General features: G+C 46.4%; 1 protein-coding gene across 1 annotated transcript; it reads left to right on the plus strand.

Moving 5' to 3' along the window:
• The first annotated feature begins 652 nt into the window (after window positions 1–652).
• LOC141436958 (ecdysone oxidase-like) lies at window positions 653–6165 on the plus strand. Its single transcript, XM_074100107.1, has 4 exons — window positions 653–762; window positions 2478–2599; window positions 3266–3396; window positions 3638–6165. Exons 2-4 carry the CDS (start codon window positions 2485–2487, stop codon window positions 5261–5263), a joined length of 1872 nt encoding a protein of 623 aa, XP_073956208.1. The 5' UTR covers window positions 653–762; window positions 2478–2484; the 3' UTR covers window positions 5264–6165.
• Window positions 6166–12243: the final 6078 nt, after the last annotated feature.

The following is a 12243-nucleotide window of genomic DNA, read 5'->3' on the forward strand; positions in this document are numbered from 1 at the left end:
GACAAAATGAGACATTAAAAAAATCAAAAATTTTTTTTTTAGGGTAGGTATATACCTTCCATAGACGTAAAGTGGGGGTGTTTTTTTTTTCTTATCCAACCCTATAGTGTGGGGTATCGTTGGATAGGTCTTGTAAAACCATTAGGGGCTTGCTAAGACGATTTTTCGATTCAGTGATTTGTTTGTGAAATATTCAACTTTAAAGTGTAAATTTTCATTAAAACCGAGCGTCCCCCCCTCTAAAATCTAAACCGGTGGGTGGAAAATTTTGAAAAAATTCAGGATGGTAGTTAGTATATCAAACTTTCAGGAAAACTATAACGGCTAAGTTTTCTTGAGAATTATTAGTAGTTTAAGGTATAAAATATACCTAAACTTGGAAGATTCCGTATAAAATACGAAATCCTTAGAAAAATATTACTTAATTTTTTCGTAATGGCTACGGAACCCTATTTTGGGCGTGCCCGACATGCTCTTGGCCGGTTTTATTTGTTTTGAAGGTGAAGGAATGATCTTGAGTATTGTCATTCACTGAATTGTTTCATGTTTGACAGAGGTCAGGGGACATTTTCGGTGCCTCACGACTCACAACGTGTCTACAAAAGGATAGTCTTTGATCAGTTTCGCTTCACTTGTATTTTGTGTATCACATTGTTTGGTTGTATTAACTAAAGTGTGTTCTAAATGTGTGATCTTTAACTGTCAGGATTGAAATTAATTTCGTTTAAGCTTTAATTTTGACAGTGAATGTTGAGAGAAAAGGTGGGACTTACATTGTTTTTAACACGCTTATCTCTATCTCTCTATCTTTTAGCTTCACTTGTAAGAGCGGTTAACAACGACCTGAATCCGTGAAAATACGGCCTGGAGCAGTTGTAGAACTATTTGTATGGTTGTTTATGCAGGTGGTAGGACCTTGTGCAAGGTCCGCCCGGATTGCTACCACCATCTTGCTCGCTAATCCTGCCGTGAAGCAGCAGTGCTTGCACTGTTGTGTTTCGGCGTGGAGAGTAAGACAGCCGGTGAAATTACTGGCACTTGAGGTATCCCATCTTAGGCTCTAGGTTGGCAACGCATCTGCAATACCCCTGGGGTTGCAGATGTTTATGGGCGGTGGTGATCTCTTACCATCAGGAGACCCACTTGCTCGTTTGCCATCCAGTCGAATAAAAAAAAAAAAAAAAAAACTAAATTCCATTTCCGTCATCCGATTTCATTATACAAATAATTCTACAGCTACTTCGGTCCGTATTCTTACTAATGGAAGTGCGTAACTGCTCTGACTACGAGTCTATGCATTAACGGAATCTTTGAACTTGATTATTTTTAGGGTTCCGTAGTCAAAATGGCAAAAACGTAACCCTTATCGTTTCGCCAATCGCCATGTCTGTCTTTCTGTCTGTCCGTCCGCGTCTTTGCTAAGGGACTATCGATGCTAGAAAGCTGTAATTTTGCAAGAATATGTGAACTATGCCGACAAAATGGTACAATAAAAAAAATATTTTTTTTAGGGTAGGTCCTGTCTCTCATAGACATAAAGTGGGGGTGATTTTTTTTTTCTCATCCTACCTTGTGTAGTATGGGGTATCGTTGGATAGTTCTTTTCAAACCATTAGGGGGTTGCTAAAACGATTTTTCGATACAGGCGACAGGACGACGAGGCGGAGACGTTAAGTCGTCGGGCTACACCAGACAAACCGCGGGGAAAAACTTTAAACTTTCATAGTAATATATTTGCCGCATATTAATACGTGGCCAAGATGAACCATTACAGTGCTGACCACTGTTTGATATTTTTTATTGTAGCCACCTTTTGCTATTTCCAAGTTCACTTTTTGTATCCAATGACTTGAATTAATTCTAGATTTTGTCAGAAGTTCGTTCTGACTCTTGTCTCGTTCTAGTAGCATAGTGAACATTTTCGTTAAACAACACGGAAAATAAGTCAAGTGTGGGTTTGGCATCCCTTGGGATGCAACACCTTGCAGGTAGTGCAGGTGTACAAGCTTCACCACACATAATCATGGTCATCATCATCACGTAAAAAATTTAGTCAATCCGGTAGGAATATGATGTAGATCAACGCGAGGATACTTTTTCGTGCATTGACAAGGCTAGCATAAGGTTGCCCTCAATACACAGTAACTAAACCTACAGGAATGGATTGGAATAGAATAGAAGATTTATTTGCATAAAATGTGTGATCATCATCCCAGCCTATATAAGTCCCACTGCAGGGCACAGGCCACCCCTCAGAATGAGAGGGCTTGGGCAGTAGTTCCCACGCGGGCCCAGTGCGGATTGGGAACTTCACATACACCATTGAATTGCTTCGCAGGCTGGTGCAGGTTTCCTCGCGATGTTTCCCTTCACCGTTAAGCTCGAGTAGTTACATCAAATGACATTTAATGGTAATGAGACAAAAGGTTGTTTCCTGCTATTTGTATAATTTTCTTATACTAGCATGCAAATAGCAGACTCGGGATGCTGTGGCTGCCGCTGCTGGTGCTGGGCAGCGGAGCGGCGCGGATCGCGGACGTGCTGGGCCAGCTCGCCGACCAGCTCGACGAAGAGTGGCCGGCCTCCGTCACTCTCACAGGTACGGTTAGCATTACACTACGGTATTAGTATCTGATGGTGGGTATGTGCAGGCAGGCTGGGTGCTGGTGTAGTCAGCTAAGCATCAAATCATTCGGATCGGCAAAGGCTTAAAAATGGGGATGGGGTAAGGGAAGCGGCGTACCTACTGTTGTCGCGGTGCGTTAAAAACTTATACATTTGGGACTTGGGACGTTGTAAATAAGCTAAAACGGTTACAAATGTTGTAGGACTTACAATTGTGCCTTCAAGATCCCTTAGAGGGTTAAGTGTAACAGGCTACAAATGTGTGATGAAACTGGTTATAAAACACTGTAATTAACTGCACTGTGAAATTGTTATGATATATGATCTAATAGGTATTGATGTCAAAATAATAAAAATATTTAGCACGTCCTTATAGTACGGCTGCTGATCGCAGAATGCACAGACTACTAAGAGATACTGCAGAATGAATTTTGACATAAAAACAAAGTGCTGAATTTGAAAGTACAGTGGATATTCGAAAATTGAAATTTGAATTTAATTTTTAAAACGAACCAAAACATGAAATGAGGAAGAGGTTAACAATCGACAAGGCTTAATGTGCAGTGGCGACCGGGAACAGTCAGCTGAAAGCTTATATTGAGAATATAGTTATAGTTATTAGCATTTTTTTCTTTCACAGATGGTGACACCTTCGATTACATAGTGGTGGGCGCGGGCGCGGCGGGCTCGGCGGCGGCGGCGCGTCTGGCGCTCGCCGGACACCGAGTGCTGCTGCTGGAGGCCGGCGGGAACCCCAACCTGCTCACCAAGGTACGGCCCGACTGGTTTACCAAACTGATTTGAAATACCAGAATACTAAGTGAGTATAATAAAATATTTCTAGGCGTAATTTCGAATCTCAAATGGAAAAGAGCTTTCCAACTCCGATTCACTAAATAAATAATGAAAAATTTCATTTACAGTTCACCTCATGATCTCTAACCTCGGCCAATATACGTCCCATTGCAGGCCCAGGTGTACAGGCCCCCTCTTAAGCTTAGTACTCTTACAGATTCCCGGAGCGGCGATGGCCCTACTCGGCTCGCCGCTGGACTGGCAGTACCCGACTATCCCCAACAACGTGTCGTGCCTGTCGTCGCCGGGCCGCCAGTGCCGCTTCAGCCGCGGGAAGTGTCTCGGCGGCTCCTCCAGCATCAACTACATGATGTACGTGCGCGGGAACCGCCGCGACTACGACGACCTGCGCGTCCCCGGCTGGGCCTGGACCGACCTCGAACCCTACTTCCTCCGCTACGAGGGCCTCCAGAGCCCGGACCGGCTCCCGCGCTACTCCGCTCCCTACCACAATACCAGCGGGACAATGAAAATAGATTTTTTCGGTGAATCCGGAAACTCTTGGCATTCGAAAATCAAGGAAGGTTTCCAATTCCTAAACATACCGATGAATTATGACATCAATGCCGAGTCGCAGATAGGAGTCACCCAAGTGCTGGGATACGTGTACAAAGGCGAACGCATGAGTACCGCGCGCGGATTCCTGTCGCGCGCGAAAGTGCGGCGCACGCTGCAGGTGGCCAAGCGCGCGCGTTGTACCGGCGTGCTCATGGAGGGGGGGGAGGCGCGCGGCGTCAGCGTCGTGCAGGGGCAGGGCCCGCGGCGTCGCCCGCTGCGGCTGTACGCGCGCCGCGAGGTCGTCCTCTCGGCGGGGACCATCGGCACCGCGCAAATTCTGATGCTCTCCGGCGTCGGCCCAGCGGACCACTTGAAGAGTTTAGGTATCCCAGTGCATGCCGACCTGCCTATCGGTGACAACATCAGCGAACACGTGCTGCCATTGATGCTGATCCTGGTAGACCGTGGCGTCGGCGTGAACGCGCCCAACATATTCACGCTGGGGGCTAAAGGCGTGCAAGGTACGCAGTGGCTGGCCACGCGTGAAGGGCCGCTCGCCTCCAACGGGCTGACTGACCTAGCCGCATTTCTCAACACGCGCTGCTATGACTTCGAGCAGCGCCGGCTGCTGCATAACAGTTCCGACTGTGAACTGCCGTCGCTTCAGCTCATCAACGCGTACATCGACCGCAACTTGCTTCAGGGCATCGAGCCCATCCTGCAGCAAATTTTAGGCCTCAACCCCGAAGTGGTGCAGCAAATAAGCGACGTTAACGTGCATCACGCCCTCATCGTGGCGTCCCCCATCGTGCTGCAGCCGTACTCGCGCGGCACCATCCGCCTAGCGAGCCGGGATCCATTCGCGCCTCCCGCGATTTTCCCCAATTTCTTAAGCGACGATAGGGACATCGAGGAGATGTTGCGGGGTATAACGCTGCTAGAGCACCTGGTGGAGACGCCCGCGTTCAGGGCGCAGGGAGCCCGGCTGCTGCACCTGAGGCTGCCGGGCTGCGGGCCGTACACAGCGCGTGGGGCGGGCCGGGAGCGGTACTGGCGCTGCTACTGCCGGCACATGACGTACTCGGTGTTCCACGCGACGGGCGGCGCGCGGCTGGGCCCGGCGCTGGACGAGCGGCTGCGCGTGCGCGGGCTGCGGCGCCTGCGCGTGGCCGACCTGAGCGCGCTGCCCGCCCTGCCGCGCGGGAACACCGCCGCCGTCGCCATCGCCATCGGAGAACGCGTCGCTGACTTCATTCTGGAAGAGAACGACACTGACGTAGACTGACGACCATTTCGTCACTACTTAGTAAAAAAACTCGCATCTGATTTTTTCCATTTTTCCATTTATACGCATTAAACTAATAAATAGTTATTTTCACACCTCTCCTTCAGAAAAGTAACTTTTCCTCCCTGACGAGAGGGAGCAAAGTGCAACTTTTCTGTTCAAGGCTTTTCTAAGTATTTTATTGCAAATGCCATTGTTTGAAGTTGATAATTGTAAAGCCACGCCATTTTATATGCTGGTTGTTCTTTAATAATATGTAGAATATTATTTTTTTAACTTTCTTAATGCTCGGTGTGAAAAGTTGTATGAGCCACTCGGGAGTAAAATTATTTTCATCTTGGGCGTTAACACTTGAATCCTTCATTACGCTCAGGATTCTACTTTAGAATCCCTCGCTACGCTCAGGGTTCTATGGTAGAATCCTTCGCTACATTCTGGATTCAATGTACGTCCTCGCCGTAAATACACCATTTTGCTCCCTTGTGACACAATAGTTCAAGTGTTAACGCCCAAGATGAAAATAATTTTGCTCCCGAGTGGCTCATACAACTTTTCACACCAAGTATTAAGAAATTTGAAAAAAAAAATATTATTACAGATCAACCAGCATAGATAATAGCGTGGCTTTACAATTATCAACTTCAAAAAAATGGCATTTGTAATAAATTACTTAGAAAAGCTTGGAACAGAAAAGTTGCACTTTGCTCCCTCTCGCCAGGGAGGAAAAGTTACTTTTCTGAAGGAGAGGTGTGAAAAATATATTTCGTATGCTACACAAACTCCAACGTCGATAACTCGACATCATAGTAACAGTAAGAAATCGTTAGTTCAAAAATATCGTATCTAAACAAATCACTACTTTGATAAAATATAAAAATTATGTATTTTTTTTGTTTATTTACTTCGGGCCGATTTTTCAATCCTCAGATAAACTGTCTTATAGTTACCAGACCAATAAAGCTATTCGAAAGTTTCTGTCTCATAACTGGTTGTCTATTTTTCAATTGCCATATATCTCACGAATAACTACCCGAAACTTTATCTCCACTTGAACAACGCCAACTTCAGGGAGGTGAAACAAACAAATACAAAAATACAAATATTTTATTCATATAACATTGTACACGGTAATTATTATTTAAATATACAATAGGATATACTAGGACATATAAACGGGCCTTGAACTAGGATTCCCAGTGTTTCCAGGTTTAAAATAGATCAAAACGATTATCCGAAGATAAAGTCCTATGTTTCCAAACTGTTGAGTTCTCAGTAACAGCCAGTAGAAGATGTAAAGTTGTGTTAATGTCCCGTAGAGTAGAAACTTGGGATCCCGCGAGTTTTCAGGGTAAATTATTCACTTCGAAAAAGGTATGTAGGTGTAGGTGATTGACGTCGTTTATGAAGAGACGTTGTTGTCAAGAGACCACGATCATAAGATCGAGTGTGTCCTCAGAAGGACAGTTTGTTTATGTTCTCAGAAGAACAGTTTGTTTGTTTTCCTCGTGCAAGATCATCGCATCTTCATCTTCAAGCCTCGAAGAATCTTCGTCGTCGTACTCCGGAGAGCGGAGACACGCTTCACTCGAAGTACATCGGAGCTACGACGACGTGTTCACTCCTCGACGGCCGCGCGCAGAAAAGAGCGAAGACGATGCCGCGCGGAGTTTTGTAGAGACGCGAGCGAGAGATCCGAGCGTTGCATAGCTCACGCATCCTCTCGCTCATTTAGAGCGAGAGCGCGGCGAACGTTTCTGTCCTCCGGGAACCTCGCACTAGTTGCGCTTTGTTTATATTGTATATATTAGATCATTTTTGTAAATAAACTCTCTTCTTCTTCTTCTACACGCAATCAATTAGGGTGTTTTACTTACCTGCCACCAAACATCCCTAAAGTGGTGACCCCGTGAAGAACATCAACCTTGTGAAGATGACTCACACCGCAGCTGAAGCCGGCGTACTGAAGCCTCAAGCTCCGCCACCAGCTCATCCACATCCATCAACCGTCGACACGCAATTTCTCATCGACGAGTTAAGAAGAATCCAGCAAGAAATCGTCGAGCTACGCTCCGAAACAGACAGCAGCCATAGCAGTCGCCCTCGCCGCCGTTTCCGGACGAGAAACCGAAGAAGCAAGACCTCGCCCATGCCATACTGCCAACATCACCATCGCGATGGCATGTCCGCGAAGAACTGCACACCACCTTGCAGCTTCAAGCCCATACCAAAGCCGTCGGAAAACCTAACAGCAACGTTGGCTGCAGCGGAATCCGCCGTTTTTGACTCATCACACCGCCTCTTCGTGACCGACAGGAAAACGAAGCTCACCTTTTTGGTCGACACTGGAGCCAACATCTCCGTGCTACCTAAAAGAAAAGGCTCACGTGAACAACCGCTGCCATTTCAACTTTACGCCGCCAACAACACCGTCATACCTACATATGGTGAGAAGACACTCGATCTCGACCTCAGCCTCCGTAGATCGTTCCGATGGAAATTTATCATCGCCGACGTGTCGAAGCCGATTTTGGGTGCCGATTTCCTAAAATTCCACGAATTAATAGTCGACATTAAACACCGCAGACTCATCGACGGCAAGACGCACCTCGCAACAAACGCACAGATCTGCGCTGCGCAAATACCTACCGTTCGCAGCATAGACGTGCAAGATGCGTACCACAACATCCTCGCCGAATTTCCTGGAGCCACTCGACTGACATCGATGAAATTATCGCCGAAACATCCAGTCGAACATTTCATCGAAACCACTGGCCCGCCCCTTCACTGTAGGCCACGCCCCATTGCACCGCATCGTTACGAACTCGTGAAAAAAGAATTCCAGAACATGATGCAACAAGGCCTATGCAGACCAAGCAAAAGCCCTTGGGCATCACCTCTTCACGTCGTGCCGAAGAGAAATGGTGACTTACGCGTGTGTGGCGATTACCGAAGGCTCAACGCCATTACCAAGCCTGATCGGTATCCCATACCGCGCATACGCGATTTCACCTACCAACTCGCCGGGAAGCAAATTTTCTCCACTCTCGACCTCAATCGCGCATATCAGCAACTGCCAGTCAGCGAACAAGACGTGGAGAAGACTGCAATCATCACCCCATTCGGACTCTTCGAATTTCCGCGCATGTGCCCAGGTCTCAAGAACGCCGGCCAGACGTTCCAACGCTTTATTCACGAAGTACTGCGCGAACTTGACTTCGTATTCCCTTTCGTCGACGACCTACTTGTGGCATCAAATGACGAGGAAGAGCACCGAAAACACCTACGCACCGTACTACAGCGACTTGAAGAATACGGCATTACCATCAACCCGTCCAAGTGTGTTTTCGGCCAGCCTACCGTTAAATTCCTCGGTCATCAAGTCTCGGCGGAAGGAATACAACCACCTCAAGACAAGGTACAAGCGATCACCGATTTTCCGAAGCCGCAAACAGTGGAAGAGCTGCGACGTTTTCTCGGTATGATCAATTTTTACCGCGAAAACATCAAAGACGCCGCCACCATTCAAGCGCCGCTAAATAAATACCTACATAACGTCAAGAAACGCGACAAAACGCAGATCGACTGGACCGCCGAAGCAACGCAAGCGTATGAAGCGTGTAAAGACAGCATAAAAACCGCCGCTTTACTCGCTCATCCGTCTCACCATGCGACACTTGCCATATTCTGCGATGCCAGCGACAAAACAGCCGGAGCCGCTCTCAATCAGTACGTAAACAACTCGTGGCAACCCACTCGGATATTTTTCCAAGAAATTTACCGACGCTCAGACACGCTACAGTACCTACGACCGAGAGTTACTCGCTATCTACATGGCTGTCAAGCATTTCCGCAAGATGTTCGAGGGACGCGAAATAATCATTTTCACCGACCACAAGCCGATAACATTCGCCTACACAAAGACAAGTACAAACAGCGAATCACCGAGACGCACCCGCCAGCTACTTTTCATTAGCGAATTTACCACTGACATTCGTCACGTTAGTGGGTCGCAAAACGCTGCCGCGGACGCCTTATCACGCGTCGAAGCAATCACTTGTCCATCACCAATCGACTACAAGCAACTTGCAGAAGCTCAAGAGCGAGACAGCGATACCATACAAGCACTCACTCTACAGAGCAACCTATCCATCAAGCAAGTCACCCTGCCCGCGTCGAACATTAAAATATATTGCGAAACCTCAACTCCACATATACGTCCATACCTACCTGAAGAACACCGTCGCATCGCATTTAACGCAGTACATAACATCAGTCATCCCGGAATCAACACTACACGAAAATTAATTGCGCAACGCTACTTTTGGCCCTCAATGAACGCGGACATCGGCAAGTGGGCAAAAGTATGCGTACAGTGCCAACGCGCTAAAGTGCAGCGCCATACAACGAGTCGACCAGCGATTTTCCCGCCAACCGAGCGATTCGAGCACGTACACGTCGATATCGTTGGCCCGCTACCTACCGCGGCCAGCGGTCATCGCTACCTCGTGACAATGATCGATCGTGCAACAAGATGGCCCGAAGCATACCCACTGTGCGAAATCTCAGCTGAAGACGTCGCCAAAGCCGTCTACGAAGGCTGGATTTCCCGCTTCGGCTGCCCAGCAACAATAACAACCGACCAAGGACGCCAATTCGAAAGCCGAGTATTCGCATCTCTCTCTCGCTTACTCGGCATCGAAAAAACGCGCACAACGCCATACCATGCGCAGTGTAACGGCATCATTGAACGCTGGCACCGATTTTTGAAAGCCGCGTTAAAAGCAAGACTGCAGACCGCAAGAAGCTGGATCGACGAGCTACCTACAGTCCTACTCGGAGTACGCGCCGCGATGCGAAGTGACACCGGTGTAAGCGCAGCCCAACTCACCTACGGATGCAACGTACGCTTACCCGGTGATTTCATATCACCGACCCGCGATGACGTCACACTAGACTCCGCCTACGTCGATCAGCTGCGCGACTCAATACGCAACCTAAGACCGATGCCGAAACAACCACACAGCAACACGAAACCGATATTCGTACACCGTGACCTGCAAACGTGTGAATACGTATACGTACGCATAGACGCCGTAAAGAAGCCGCTACAAGCACCTTACGACGGACCCTACCGCGTGCTGAAACGAGATAGCAAGATATTTACCCTGCAATTACCTAACCGGCAAACAATCATCTCAATAGACCGACTCAAACCTGCCTACACTATCGCCGAGCAAGATATACCTATACCTACAGCTACAACACCGACTATCTGCAACAAGCAAAACACATCGAGCACGAGCGAAAAACAAACAACAAAACTAATAAACGACCTGAAACAACAAAACCAGAACCTGCAACAACAAAACCCAGGAAACGACCACCCAACACCTACAACAACCGCAAGCAGAACCACTCGCCGAGGCCGCACTATCCGCCTGCCGGTACGCTTCGCTTGAAGGGGAACCCTGTAGGTGATTGACGTCGTTTATGAAGAGACGTTGTTGTCAAGAGACCACGATCATAAGATCGAGTGTGTCCTCAGAAGGACAGTTTGTTTATGTTCTCAGAAGAACAGTTGTTTGTTTTCCTCGTGCAAGATCATCGCATCTTCATCTTCAAGCCTCGAAGAATCTTCGTCGTCGTACTCCGGAGAGCGGAGACACGCTTCACTCGAAGTACATCGGAGCTACGACGACATGTTCACTCCTCGGCAGCCGCGCGCAGAAAAGATCGAAGGCGATGCCGCGCCGAGTTTTGTAGTGACGCGAGCGAGAGATCCGAGCGTTGCGTAGCTCACACATCCTCTCGCTCATTTAGAGCGAGAGCGCGGCGAACCGACGTCCCGTTTCTGTCCTCCGGGAACCTCGCACTAGTTGCGCTTTGTTTATTTTGTATATATTGGATCATTTTTGTAAATAAACTCTTCTTCTTCTTCTATACACAATCAATTAGGGTGTTTTACTTACCTGCCACCAAACATCCCTAAAGTTCTATACCGTTTAGCATATTTTTGAATAATGTATTATTTTGCAAAAAGGTGGGTCCGATTTTAACAAGGAACGTTAAAAAATGGAATCGCTGCTGTCTCTTGATAACATAAGACTTTGTTTTATGGAAAAGTCAGATACATTACACGTTCTATATCAAATTAGTACGATATACTACGAAATTGTCGAATTCTGCGTAGTCTTATGTGAATAATACAACGTGAAAACACAAGTACATATTACTTTAATGTCAAATTAGATTTTATAGCAAACTTCAATCAATTAAAGCCATATTTTATATATATTTATTTAAAGAAAACAATCAATATAGTTCTGCTTATAAAATATTTATAACATCTCGTATCACAGCACAATAATTATTAGGAATGTTCAAGTAATCACAATACAGCACATAAGGAAAAACTATATTACTTAGGTATCTACCCACTAAATATTTTTTAACGAAAATAAAAAACTTATTAGTCTTCCGTTTATAACTGAGCACCAAGAAAAAAATACAATTCTAAAACTTTATTACAAGCTTTTATTTAGTTTCGCCTGTCCCATTGTCTGTCTGTATATCTGTCTGTAATCAAATCTTGTAAGTTAAATTAGACCAACTTTCAGTGGTTTGATTGACGTGAAATTTGGTATATTTATGTAAATTGCGCGACAGTATAATAAGCTGGTAGTGACATCCTGGTAGTCCGGCCAGGAATGTCTCCACAGGACGAAACTCTTCAGCGGTTAATGGCATCGACTTGAAATTTGGTAAGTATGCAAATGTAGTTTGGGTGGCAATACATCAAGTACAGCTAACAAAAAGTACAGTCAGCAAAAAAACTTATATTATTATTACGTTTTATTCTGGCGTGTCGTCGGAATCATAAGATATATTAGCATTAGAATCATGGTGGGGCAACGACTTAAAAAATGTATGATATTCTGACGGAATAACATGGGACTGACACATGGAAACCAAATCTTTAT

The sequence above is a fragment of the Choristoneura fumiferana genome, chromosome 17 (assembly GCF_025370935.1).
Source record: "Choristoneura fumiferana chromosome 17, NRCan_CFum_1, whole genome shotgun sequence".
Lineage (NCBI taxonomy): Eukaryota > Metazoa > Arthropoda > Insecta > Lepidoptera > Tortricidae > Choristoneura > Choristoneura fumiferana.